The sequence below is a fragment of the Myotis yumanensis genome, unplaced genomic scaffold, assembly GCF_028538775.1.
Source record: "Myotis yumanensis isolate MYYU_CA2020_CCGP unplaced genomic scaffold, mMyoYum1.0.hap1 SCAF_2, whole genome shotgun sequence".
NCBI classification, from domain to species: domain Eukaryota; kingdom Metazoa; phylum Chordata; class Mammalia; order Chiroptera; family Vespertilionidae; genus Myotis; species Myotis yumanensis.
Genome location: NW_027223753.1, coordinates 9160513 through 9175385, shown reverse-complemented (window position 1 = coordinate 9175385; position 14873 = coordinate 9160513). Strand labels below are relative to the sequence as shown.

General features: G+C 36.6%; 1 protein-coding gene across 2 annotated transcripts in view; it reads right to left on the bottom strand.

Annotated features, from left to right (window-relative positions):
* The window catches only part of SPEN (spen family transcriptional repressor), an 85630-nt gene that overhangs the window by 53679 nt on the left and 17078 nt on the right, over window positions 1-14873 (bottom strand). For both annotated transcript variants that reach the window (XM_070404170.1, XM_070404171.1), the window contains exons 2-3: window positions 11858-12178; window positions 8317-8784 (exon numbers count right to left, since the gene is read on the bottom strand). In XM_070404170.1, the coding sequence (XP_070260271.1) occupies window positions 8317-8784; window positions 11858-12178 (789 nt within the window). The remainder of the gene's footprint in view (window positions 1-8316; window positions 8785-11857; window positions 12179-14873) is intronic.

The window sequence follows — 14873 nt, the reverse complement described above, 5'->3', positions numbered from 1 at the left end:
GATGGAAAAAATATTAATAAATTTTTTAAATATATATTTTTTATATTTGGTGTACTTTTCTCCAAAGCACACACTGTTAAATAGTTATTCCATTCTTCTAAACAGCACTAATCTGCATTAAGGAAAGAATGAGCAAATGCTTATTTTGGGGGACAGTAATAGGTATTTAATAAGGCAGCTACTCAAAGGGAGGTAAACTTAATGTGCATTTTAAATTTAACCATTTTCTCCAGGATTGCAGACACACTAATATGCCTTTTTTTTTCTTTTTTCCACCAACCCTTCTTCCTCCAAGTAAGTAACTTTTTAAAAAACTTAGATACCAATATTTCAAGGAGAGAGAATACTCATTCAATCAATAAAATTACTATTTGGCTTTCACTGAATTCCATCACAAATAAAAGTTGCAAATTTCAGCCTGCCTGGCTCAGTGGTTGAGCGTCTGCCTATGAACCAGGAGGTCACAGTTTAAATCTGGGTCAGGGCACAGGCCTGGGTTGCAGGCTTGATCCCCAGTGTGGGGTGTACAGGAGATGGACAATCAGTGATTCTCTCTCATCATTGGTGTTTCTCTCTCCCTTCCTATCTGAAATAATAAAAATATTTTTTAAACATATTTTTTATTGACTTCAGAGAGGAAGGGAGAGGGAGAGAGAGATAGAAATATCAATGATGAGAGAGAATCATTGATTGGCTGCCTCCTGCATGGCCCCCACTGGGGATCAAGCCCGCAACTCGGGCATGTGCCCTTGACCAGAATCGAACCCGGGACCCTTCAGTCTGCAGGCCGACACTCTATCCACTGAGCCAAACCAGCCAGGGCTAATAAAAAAACTTTTTTTTTTTAATTTCAAGTAGTAGCCAGAAAGCTCCAGGACAATTAATATATTTTATTCATAATAGTGATTTTCAGCATAATTTCAACTATCTTAAAAAGGTAAAAATGAGGCAGGACAAAATTTTAATAAAACAGGCAGAGAATGGTTGTAAAATGAAAATAATAAATTAGCTATTTAAACCAACAAATGGTGTTTTATTTAGGTTAAAAATAAGAGTACGGCCCTAACCAGTTTGGCTCAGTAGATAGAGCGTCAGCCACTGAAGGGTCCTGGGTTTGATTCTGGTCAAGGGCACATGCCCAGGTTGTGGGCTCGATCCTCAGTGGGGGACGTGCAGGAGGCAACCAATCAATGATTCTCTCTCACCATTGATATTTCTATCTCTCCCTCTCTCTCGCTTCCTCTCTGAAATCAATGGAAATATATTTTAAAAATAAATAAAGAGTACGTATATTTTCCCTTTTAAATGAAAATAAGGGGCAAAAGATAAAAAAAAATCCCTAAGAATATTTACTGTCCTTAACTTTGGCTTCTTTAAGGCTTAGATAAACCTTTACTGTTCCTCCTTAAAAGTCCTGAATGCTCCCAAAACTTCTTGTTATCCCCCCAAATCAAATGACAGGTATAAACAGAGTAGCAAAGAAGACAAAGATTGGTATTATGTAATAAAACCAATATAATTAATTTAGACTCTCATTTCAATCCTATACAGCTACAAACAGAACAGCCAGGAGGGAGGAAAAAGAAAACATGGTTTCTAATCACCAATTCCCTAAATATGGTTTAATATCACTTATAACTTTTTGTCCTGATACTAAAGGCATTATTTTATCAGACTTTCTTCTGATTAAAAAATAAAAAAAGAATACAAACCATTTTGTCCCCACAAAATATACCTGATAATAAAGAAGCATAGTGCAACAAAATTCTTATCTCCAACTGAATGCAGAAATTATCTGCCTATTCATTACTATAGATAAGATCACTGTAGGTGATAAAAATTCAGATGAATGTTTTTATGATTAAACATTGTTAATAATCACCAAAAACCCTTTATTAATTACTTTAACATTTTAAGAAACTTTTACTTCACATATGTATTTAAACTACTGCCATATCTGACAATGTCATAGGAAATTGTATAGCCAGTTAAAATGAGCATTCTGCCCTAGCCTGTTTGGCTCAGTGGATAGAGCGTCAGCTTGGAGATTGAAGAGTCCCAGGTTCAATTCTGGTCAAGGGCACATGATCGGGTTCTGGGCTCAATCCCCAGTCAGGGGCGTGCAGGAGGCAGCCAATCAATGATTCTCTCTCTCCCAATGTTTCAATCTCTCGCTCCCTTTCCCCTCCTCTCTGAAATCAATAAAAATATTTTTTAAATAAATAAATATAAAATGAGCATTCTTTCTTTAATCGATGTTCTAAATGAGCATACTTATAAAATAAGAGAAAAAAAGGTATACTGTCAATATCACTTTGATACACGCAACAGCACCATTCCCAGCGGTTTCCTTCTCACCTTTTCAGCCTCATCATATTCTTTCACAAGGCTACAAGATGACAGCAATTTTGAAAATTTTCCTACATGAACCTAAAGGGAATTCTCTCTCATAACCAAAATAAACAAATTGCAAAAGTTCCTCATCAAATCACAAAACATTTTAATAAAATTCCCCCTCTAAGAAACTATAATCTATACCATCTAGATTGTTCACAAAATGATTAGGAGAATTAGTCTTTATTTTTTTAAATGCTTATTTAAAATAAATAAATAAATAAAAGAATAAAAAAATGCTTATTAGATTAGGAACTCTCGTGCTAATACTTTATTAGTTAAAAGGGTCACATTCCGCCCTAACCGGTTTGACCAGGAATCGAACTCAAGACTTTTCCATGCCCGGGACACTGTTCTAACCACTAGGCAACATCAGCCAGGGCACAGCCTGTTATCTTATTCCATATATTTGGTGCACAAAAATAGTGGTATTTGTTAAATGGATGGCTAAATGTAAACTCAAAAGTGAACTTTTACCTAAAAAGAGATTTAGGGAAGTAATCTATTGAGAGGAAGGAGATGGAGCAAGAAAAGGTTTGGGGTCATCCAAATCTCAACTCTTTCCTATTATCCTTTTATTCAAACCCCTCTCCCCCATCATTAGGTGAAACTTTCATAGGGTGTAGAATCAAGGGCTAACTGCAGCTACTCAGGTGCCAAAAACCCTTTTCAACAATCTGGCAAAGTTTCTGGACCACTTTTCAGAATAATGTTTCTAAAAGCATAAAGTAAAATAAATAGGAATAAAAGGAAACCAATTATATTGACACAATTATTAAAATATTTAAATTGTGTGATATAATGTCTTTATTAACATTAAATAAAAACACCTACCACTTAGTTTAATAACAATATCCCAGTAACGATTAATATGATCCCAATTTTGAGATATCTGCAACAATAATAAATTACCTGTGGATTCTGGTAACAAAGTAACTCACACTGTTAATACTGCTGTTTTATGTTGCCCACTTTCACAATGGGAGGCAATGCTTAATTTCAGTTATAGGTTAGGGAAAAGATATAGTTTTCCCCCCATCCAAGTTCAGACTCTAAGACAGCCAATCATCTTTGGCTGTGACCAAAGTAAACAACTAGGAAAGAAAGCTCAGTCTGAAGTACTTTGAGCCCTGACCGGGTAGCTAAGTTGGTTATAGCATTGTCCTGATACACCATGGTTGCTGATTCGATCCCCAGTCAGGACACATACAAGAAACAACCAGAGAGTGCATGGATTGGTGAAATAACAAGTCAATGCCCCCCACCACCACCACCTCTCTCTCAACTCATTAAAAAATTTTACTTTGATCCCTAGCTGGTTTGGCTCAGTGGATAGAGCGTTGGCCTGCGGACTGAAGGGTCCCAGGTTCAATTCCGGTCAAGGGCACATGCCTGGGTTGCGGGCTCAATCCCCAGTAGGGGGCGTGCAGGAGGCAGCCAATCAATGATTCTCTCTCAACTCTGATGTTTCTCTCTCTCTCCCCCTCTCCTTTCTGCTCTGAAATCAATAAAAACATATTTTTAAAAAATTTTTACTTTGAGATATTAGGAAAGTTTATAAATTTCTATCACCTTTTATCCCCTCTATGCCCTCTACAACCTCCATCCAATTTTTTTGGCTTATTAAAGAAAAGTCTTACAACATAATGGGGGGGGGAGGGGATCCAATGATAGAAAACTACAGAAATAAAGTACATTCAAACTTCAATCAAGGGCTTTTAAAATAAATGCTTTTGTGAAATTTATGTATTTAAATTTTTCTGCTGAAAGGAAAGTGACTCCCTAAATAACCATGACAGAGAAAGAGACATATAGCAACACAGGACTGTACACAAGAAAGTTCATGAAGCACCAGTTCTCACCAAATACCGTGAATAGTTTTGCAAAGATAGTAGGTGTATAAGGACTTCGAAACTAGACTGCCATTAATCCCATGTTTACTCATTTGAAATGCATCGCTAGGCCAGGCCAGTATTCGACCAATGAATCTGGAGTTTGATTCCCAGTCAGGGCACATGACCGGGTTGTGGGCTCAATCTCCTGTGGGGGACACGCAAGAGGGAAGGGGGTGGTAGCAGCTGATCGAGGATTCTCTGTCATCGTTGATGTTTCTATCTCTCTATCCCTCTCCCTTCCTCTCTCTGAAGTCACTAAAAACATATTAGAAAAAAGAAAAAAATGCACTGCTAGGATTCTATTCACCAAAGCTGTAACAATTAAGGGGGTTAGAGGGTGATTAATTTCCTAGTCAGTCTTGCAGACAGAATAGAAACTTGTTTCTATAGATAAAACCAAACTATATTTTGTCTACTATAAAATGTTAGTTTTAAACTTTTTTTTCTTTGTTAATCCTCACCTGAGGATTATTTTTTCCACTGCTTTTCTGAAAGAGTGAAAGGGGGTAAGGGGGAGAGGGGGGAAGAGAGAGAGAGAGAGCAAGAGAGAGAAACATCGAAGTGAGAGAGACACATGGACTGGCTGCTTCCCGCACGAGTCCCAATCCGGGGACAGGGAGTGAACCCGAAACCCAAGTATGTGCCCTTGATTGGGAATCGAACCATGAACCTTCAGTGTGGGAGTCAATGCTCTAACTACTGAATGCACCAGCCAAGACAATTTTAAACAGTTTTAAAGGACTTAGAGAATGTCACAGCTTCACAATCACAAGGTTTTACAGATTACAAAAGGAACTTATTACTTCCAACAGGATATTGAACATTCTGAATCTACGTGACATCTCAAAATATGCTTTGAAGTCAATATAATTATAGAGGAAAAGAGGACATCTTGATAAAAGGGAGGCTGACCCCAGGGATAACGGATATGCTCTGAATGCCAAAGAATATTTCTATGCACTTGCTTTAATCACAATATCATGACCAAATCTTTTAGCTATTTATATCAATTCTACTTTATCCCTTGTATTAACTAAGAATTGTATCTCAGTATTTCAACTATTTGTTGAACATGTACTCTGAAAAAGACAATATAATAGCTCTGCAGTGTGCCAAGACCTGGTCCTGTTGTTACAGGGTAGTACTGAAACGCCCATCATTAAAGGTCATTCTGGTTTTCATAAATCAACATCATCAGATTCTTAATACAATGTCTCTCCCACTTATCCCTAGTTAGACACTCTCACAGTCCAAGTCTTCCTTCTCCAAGAACTAAAATAGCCTCATAATCAGAATCTCTGTTTTTCCTATTCTATGCCTTTTTTTTTCTGATTTTTTGAAATATATTTTTCATTGATTTCAGAGAGGACAGGAGAGGGAAAGAGAGACAGAAACACCAATGATGAGAGAGAATCATTGATGGATTTCGTCGGGATCAAGCCCACAACCCAACATGTGCCCTGACAGGGAATCGAATTGTGACCTCCTGATTCATAGGTCGACGCTCAACCACTGAGTCATGCCAATTGGGCCAGATACCTTTTCTCAAGCACAGATCTCAACTAGCCATCTCCCTTCTCAAAATCCCTCAACAGTTCATCTCTGCATAAAGAATAAAACCCAAAATCATTAGTGTGGTGAAGTCATTCTAAATTATCTGCTATTCTCAAAACATTCTTCCACCCACTTGTATCTCTTCAAGTGGCTCCTTCCACCCACAATGTTCCAATGTCTAGCCTAAAACTCCTTTTTCTTTTTGCTAAAATCCTACACATCTTTCATAGCCCTAAATCAGAAAAATTTCCAGACCTAAGTATGATTCAGGCAACTGACAGAAAAGGAAATATCCTTTATTTTAATTTAGTATCTTTAGTCCCCATGTAGATTTTCTAAACTCATCCTGCCTTTGCCTTTGTGGCAGTTATCTTTCTGACTATAAATATTAAGAGGTATATAACTATTCTTTTGATTATGTGAACAGGACATGTCAAATTCATCATATCACCTGTGAGTTCAAACTTTTGAGCCTACAATGCTAAGGGCCAAATCCCAAAACACTGTAACTTCCCCACCCAAGTATAATGTTTCTCCTCTAACTTTAATACCTCCATAATATGTGGGCTTTTCAATAAAATTTCACCCAATGGAATGCAGTGGCATTCCTTTAATGAGATAGGTTTGGGAAAAATAACTAAAACTTAAGTATCTTAGACAATTCTAGGTAGGAGAAAATGAGGCATAATAAGATTTTATAATCAGTTTATAGAGCTCAAAAGAAGCTTGTCAATCATTTATCTTGATAATACACCAAATGAAATCGAAAGAAGTTGAGGATTCTTATCCATGTCACAGAGCTACAAAGCTAGAGCCAGAATCTAACTCTCCTGATTTCATAAACTAAGAGCATGCTTCATTGTAATATGCTGTATCTTCAAAAATGTTTTAACTAGCTATAGATAAATGTATAAAATGTTTCCATTTATTATTTTGAATTAGAACATATAAGAGGCCCAAAAGGAGGCATTCATCAATTACATGATCATTTACCTTTTTTTTTTTCCAGAGATACAAGGAAAAGGGAGAGATAGAAACATCAATGATGAGAATCATGGATCGGCTGCCCCCAGTACACCCCCACCCCCACCCCACTAGAGATCGAGCCCTGCCCTAACCAGGAATCGAACCATGACCACCAGGTTCATAGGTTAACATTCAACCACTGATCCATACCGGCTGGCTGGGCATTTACTTTTCTTAAATTAATTCTAAGCAAGCAATACTAAAAGAAAAATTAAATCTTAGCATTTAATCGGGTCAAATAATCTGTATCCTGTAAATTTAAAATGCACACCATCAAAGCATGGCACAGACTGGGGGTTCACAAAGGGAAGAGGGGAGGGAGGCGGGCAGAAAATAACGGAAGAATTTATATGCATAATCCATGACACAGATGGTAGTGTGCAGGCCTGGGGTGGGGTGGGAACCCAGTGGAGGGGGGCAATGGAGGACATCTGTAATACCATCAACAATAAAGATAAATACAATTTTTAAAATCAATATAAAATACACACCATCTAAATTTAAAACTAGGATATTAGGATTAACAGGTTAAATAACAATAACTAGAAATCGGAAATGCTCAAAGACTTTCAACATTTGAAGTAGTAATAATAGCTAGCAATTATTAAAGACAGTGTCTAACACGTATGGGTATCAAGCTAAGCATTTTACATACTTTTTTTTTTCATTTTCATCTTCACAGTAACTTTATAAAGCATGGTCTTTTAAAAGATGAGAAAGCTAAGGCCTAGACAGCTTAAATAACTTGTCCAAGATTATGAAAGTAGCAAACTATACCGTCTACCCAGATCTGTGTTTTTAAAACCCGAATACCTAACTTCTAAGCTATTTCCTGTTAAGACTACCTATATTGTTTTCATCTTTAAAATAAAATGCCTTAGTAAAAAAAAACTTCCAACTAATGAAGTCAGCTTACTCAGCCTTAGTGAACAGCCAAGTTACAACCTGCATTTAAAGAAAGCTTTTCTACTTGCGTTTATAAATTGGCTACCTCCCTATGTTAAAATTAGTTAAAATGTATTCTAAAATTGATTTAGTCATTGATAACAAATGTCAACCATAATACTTCACCAATACACCTTTAACAAAATAGTTTTTTACAAATTTTGAACCAGAATAACAGAAGTAGGTTACTATTATATACCTAGGAAATTAAAAACTTAAAAGAAATAATTTTCAGTGGCACCAGATCTGCTTCACACAGCTAAACTTGCCACTTTTCTTCCTTTTTGGCAGTTTTAATATTGAGCATCTGGAGGAGGAAACGGTATTTGCAAATCATCACTTAGCTTCGGGTGCATCAGTTTCTTCACTCATTATATACATGATCCAAGATTACTCTCTTTTAAAAATATTATTATTCTAAAAATCATTACCATTGATCATCGAGAATTTATGACAATTTATTCAACAGCTCGTCTGTTATAACAAAAGGCTATTAACCTACCTGTCACTGCTGGTACTACTGCTGCTGCTGATTGAATCACTACTGGAGGATCTACTCCTAGAGCCGCTGCCGCTAGGGGACCTTGTGAGTCGGCTAGCCAGCCTCTGAGGAGACTGATTTCTAGATTGGGATGAATGCGGTGACCGACTCCTGCTGTGCTGGTAATTCCGCTCAGGCCTTCTGCCTCGTACCTCCCGGGTAATATCATCCCTGTAGATATCCCTGTGTACCACACTGGGCAGCGTAAACTGCTCCCGAGCCCTAGGTTCGTATCGGGGGTCATGAGCATCAAAACGGTTTGGACTTCGACTCCGAGAAGAATAATAGAGCCCATGTTGTAAAGTCCGTTCGCGAGGATCTCTATAGTAATCCTGATCGTAATGTCTTGTCCGATCAAATCCTCCCGTCCCCCGTTCATGGTGTCCATAGGCACTATGTTCATAAGCACGCTCCCTGTTATCTGAAGCCCTGCATTTTAGGAGGGGGAAAAATATTTAATCAATCAGAAAGGGACAAGCAAAACTAAAAATAAGTCATGCAAACATTCACTTCAGCATTGTCTGTCTTTACAACTGATCATTTTCTAAACAGCATTAACCTACTTATTAAGCAAATACTAACAAGCTTAACATTTTACTTGACTCCAAAACTTATTTTCACAGCTGAGTAATCATTGTTTTAACTGTATATTGATTGGGCTTTCATGACTAGTGTTCTGCAAGTCACTCACTCTTTTTATTAGGGATTTTCTGTTTTATATACAGAAATAGACATATGCTATCTCCTTTTCATTTTAAGTTTAATGGAACAAGAAGAAACTGTCATTTTAATATGAAAGTTTTCTATACTTTCATCTCATTAAAATTTATACCAAACTTTTATTTACTATGTAAATGTTTTTCAGGCAAAATTTCCATGACACATTTTTAACACAGTCATGAAAGCCCTATTGTGATGTATGTCCCAGCTGTAGGAGGGCATTTTCAAAGAAGTCCAGAAAAAACTTCAACTATAACTTTTTCTCATTAACTTTCGACTTCTTAGGTAATTATAAAAATTACAAGATTATGCAAACTGCTGTGCCCAATCATATTTAATAATAAAAGTGGAATCTTAAAAAGAAATACTTAGGATATTAAAATATTGGATTGCCACATACTATTCTATGGTAAATTTAATTAATTAAAGAATAAAGGTTATTTTACCTCCTTGTGCTATCAAATTCCACATAATTTGTAAAATGTCTATTCCACGATTCAATTTGTTAACATAAGTACTTAATGGTTACAGGAAATATGTTCACTTAGGTTTTAGCTATATGCAATTTGCCTATGATGAAATTAGGCAACTTTTGGAATTTTAAGAGTCTCTAAGGTTACTTCTAGCAATGGTTTAACTTAAAAAAAAATTTTCTGTAGGACATATCTATCAACCTCAGAGTGCAAAAATTGTTGCATGTACAATTACACACATGCAATTAAGTGTTAGTGCTTAAAACTAAGTCTAATTCTATAAAGAAATCTTATATTCTCTACTTTGGTAGGAAACCAGAACTCATTTCCTGAGTCTCTAAAAAGACCATTTCACTTGAATTTCAACTTAAGACTGAGTTTCTTCTCAATGTTATATTTGGAACTACCTTCTATCAAAAGAGATTAGGAATCATGAAAAATGTAGAATTAGAATCTCTCAAATGAAGAATATCTGGCAAAAATCTTACAATACTATGCCCCCACTACATGCCTAGATTCCAAATTCCTCCACTAATCTTCATCTCATCCACCATTTCACTTAGTAACAAATATACCTTCCTATGCTGCATTTGTTTTTTGCAGCCATATGAAAAGCAACTGGCATGACAAAAAAAATCAATAATAATATCTTTCCTACTTAAATGATTTTTTCCTTTTTAATTCACTACATTTCTGGAACTTGAATAGATAGTTCAATGTCTAACAAACAAGAGAGTTTCCTTTCAGACTTAAGAGAAAGTTTAATAAATAATTCTATTAGTACCCTATCAAATATTAATCAGTGAGAGCTGATATTAATTATATAATAAGCAACAGTTCTAGGAGAATTACTGCTACAGCTGATAGTTTATAACTATGCAAAGTCCTTATCCATTAGGAAGATACAGAAGGCAAGCACAAGAGCTAGCAGAGCTGAAATCTAATAGCTATTCTTTAATTCATCTATTAGTACTAAATACTTCTAGAGTTAGTGGGGGGAAAAGAGAGAGTTTGACTTGGGTTAGGAGAGGGGCTAATATACACAGGTCAGGACATACCAACCTTTTCCAAGTGTGGAAACACGACCTATAATCCCAATTAAATCTAGGGAGAGAATTGTGAACATAACTTCCCCAATTTTGGCCCCTCTTACGGGGGTAATCCACCTTCTTAATGGGCAAGGGTGTCAAATGATATTTAGATGAACCACAAGGAAAAAAAAATCTTAGTGATCAGATAAAATAATTCCACTGGAAGCAAGTTGTCCCAGACAAACTGTAACTCTCAAACCCCCAGACTTCTTTCTTGAGATAGTAGACAATTATAAATTGATCCACATTCATAAAAATTTCCAGCCCTAAGTATGAATCAGGCAGCTGACAGAAGAGGAAATGATTCCACCAAATGAGGAAGGCACAGTTGCTTGCCAATAGTTCACCTTTGTAGCCATCCAGCACAGTCAATTTTGATTGCAGTATCCACAACTGATCATCACCATGTGTTCAAACTAAAGTACCTTTAATTGGGCAGCAACTTGCTTCAGAAAGGAGATAGTAATCCTCTTCTCCTGGGCTAATGGAATTTTGACTGCATGACATCCCATAGACTCCAGAAATTAGGAAACAATGGCTATATTCCAGGATTTAAGAAGGTCCATCATCTCAACTTGCCCCATTCCATCCAGGAGTATAATTCCAACATGGAAATTGTGTAGATCCAAAATGGGAAAATCAAACATTGCCTTCATTCTTCTTCCTCCAAGTTACACATTTCCAGGTTAAAGTATTGTTTGTAGAATCCAAGGGGTTGAATCATTATGATGTGCTAGGTTTTGTGATGACAATCCAATTCATTTGTACACTTTATGTAGTGAAAATTGAGAAGCAGATATTAACTTCTAAAAGAATCTGTAGGCTCTAATATTCCAGAAATATTCCATATAGTATAACCACAAAATCTGTAGCCAAATAGCTCCGTCAGGTAAAAGGAATATATCCAAGGAAGGCCTTATCATCATCCAAGAGAAGAAATAATTAAATCTAGAAGACAGGTAACTCCAAAAATGCTGCCATATAAAATCTTCCACCACTTCATATCTCAGGAGTAGATATCCAACCAGCTGCAGGAAATATCCTCTACGATTCCATAATACCAGCCACTGGGATAGAAATTACTTCCGTTTCCAACCCAAAATAGGAAACATTGAAAATGCCCAAAACTTTAAATCCATCTGGGGCCCCTAAATATGAGTTTCTGTTTCTCACCATATCAAATACAAAATACCTGCCTACAGAAACCTTGGAACTTACCCATCAAGTCTCCGCTCATAACGTCCTTCTCGTGCATGAAGTGATGGTGGAGGGCCATAAGCAGGCCCTCCACCACCTCCTCTGAACCCAGAAACCTCTCTACTACGAGATGTTATGGAAACTGTATCATCCAATCCCCGAGCAGCACTTGGAATGGTGCCTGGTTCATTATAATCCGTGCGTAGGTCTCTATCTCCCATTTTGTTGACTGAGTTGTGAGCTTTCTGTGCACTTTTGATGTCCACAAAATCCACAAAGGCAGCCACTCCTCCTTCAGATCCCCTCTTAGGGAGAATTTTGACACTTTCCACGCGGCCATATCTAGAAAAAAATAAACAACATTATTGTTGCACATCAATAATTTTCCAAAAATAGGTTTTTTAATTTGTTTCTTACTTGTAGAAAATTTGTATTATGTATGTATGGGGGAGGGGTTACAAGGTGACTTTTTTTTTTAATTTCAGAGAGAGGAAGGAAGAGAGAAACATCAATGATGAGAGAATCATTGATCAGCTGCTTCCTGCGTGCCCCACTAGAGATCAAGCCCACAACCCGGGCATGTGCCCAGATCTGACTGAGAATCGAACCTTGATATCCTGGTTCATGGGTCGATGCTCAACCACTGAGCCACACCAGCTGGACCAAAGTGACTTTTTAAATGGCTTTTACACTCACATTTTTCTTTCTTGGGGAAAATATTTAGAAATGTTTTTACCACATTATTTGATTAGTCTCACTCCTTAAATATAGTATTTACTAAACTACCTTTTACCTTTCTAGAACAGTTAGCTGAAACATATCTCTCAGAAGTTTTTAGGAAGTTGTACATTCTACAAAGGGATATTGGACCTAACATTGACCAAAGTAACTTAGAAACCTTAAAAGATTTTTATTAAAAACTGTAGCCCTCGCCGGTTTGTTGGCCTGGGGACCAAAGGGTCCCAGGTTCGATTCTGGTCAAGGGCATGTGCCCCGGTTGCAGGCTCCTCCCAGAGCCCGGGCCCTGGTCCAGGGCGTGCAGGAGGCAACCAATCGATGTGTTTCTCTCACATCAATATTTCACTCTGTCTTTCCCTCTCTCTTCCACTCTCCCTAAAAATCAATGGAAAAATATCCCCGGGTGAGAATTAACAACAACAAATAAACAAAAAAAAACAACCTGTAACTAAAAATAGTTATTCTACAGATTTCATTTTAACTTAATTCATTAAGTGAAAATGATCTTACTGAAAAGTGAGGTGATTTCAAATATTCCTTATTTAAAGGCAAAATAACCCAAATATTTTATGTCTATTTACAAATGACAGTCTAATTCTGTTAATGTAATTTTTTGCTATTTAATTTTCTTTTCCAAAGGGTTAAAAGAAAACTGCTAAGATTTATAATTTAGGTATAATTATTTCATATAAGTTAATAAGTCTAAGAAAATCTTTGGATTAACCGTATGTTCTCATTCTTATTGCCAAAAACTGTTTACTATGTGTGTAAAGAAAAATTTTAGGGCACCTTTTATATTTTGAAGCGTATATGTTATGAAAGAAATGTAATTATTTGGAATAAAAAATTCATGAAAATTCTACAAATTTCAGTAGGAGTGAATTATATTTTATGTACTTGCAATTTGGCCTTTTAGAAAGGCAGGTACAACACTTTTATTATTTTTTAAATACATTTTTATTGATTTCAGAGAGAAAAGGAGACAGACAGACACATCAATGATGAAAGAAAATCACTGATCGGCTGCCTCCTGCACAACTCTGATTGGGGACCGAGCCTGCAATTCCATGTGCCAAGACCTGGAATTGAACCGTTACCTCCTGGTTCATAGGTTGACATTCAACCACTGAGCCACGCCAATCTGGCAGGTATAGATAGCACTATTAAGTACAGAATGCTTATTCCTGGACAATTGAAGAGCATAATTTTACACTTCCTCTGAAAAAGCTGACAACATTATCAGAAAGCAGAACTTTTCTTTTTATATCTTCTAGTATAGTTTAAATTATTTCCTCTCATAGGGAAAATACAATCATCAAATCCAGTTTCAAAAGGCAACTGAACTAGAAGGAACAAAATTATTTGGTATAAATGAATTGATGAAAGAATCTTTTTAACTTGGGGGGGGCATGACAGAAATTGAAATAGTTCATTCCATACAAACATTAAAAATACCTTCCAATGTATCTGACAAAGGATCTGTATCTAGAATACAAGAAATCTTACAGCCACCTATTTTTTTAAAATGGGCAAAACACTTCACCAAAGATATACAGATGGCAGATAAAGCACAGGAAGATGCTCAAAAGCATTAGCTGTTAGGGAAATGCAAATCAAAACCAAGATGACATACCACTTCACAGCCACAAGGATGGCTAGTATTTAGAGAAAAAGAGAAAACAAAGAAAAGAATAAGTGTTAGCAAGGATGTGGAGAAATTTGAAACCTTGTGGAACTGTAAAAATGGTACAGCCGCTGTGGAAAGGGTTGGCATTTTCTCAAAAATTTAAGTATAGAATTACCATATGACCCAGCAATTCTAATCATAGGCATATGCCCAAAAGAACTGCAAACTGGGGCTCAAACACATATATGTAGCACCAAGTTCGTGGCAGCATTGATTGGGGACCGATTATCACATTGATAGTCACAATTTCACAATTGCCAAAAGATGCAAACCTCAAGTGTCCATTAACAGATGAATGTATAAAACAAAATGTGGTATATACATAAATCGAATATTATATTAAGACATAAAAAGAAATGAAGTTTTGCCCATCTGGTGTGGCTTAGTGGTTGAGCGTCAACCTATGAACCAGTAGGTCAGGGTTCAATTCCCAGTCAGGGCATATGCCCAAGTTGCGGGCTCAATCCCCAGTGTGGGGCATGCAGGAAGCAGCTGATCAATGATTCTCTCTCATCATTAATGTTTCTATCTCTCTCTCCCTCCCTTCCTCTCTGAAATCAGAAATGAAGTTTCGATACATGCTACAACATAGATAAACCTTCTGGACAAAGC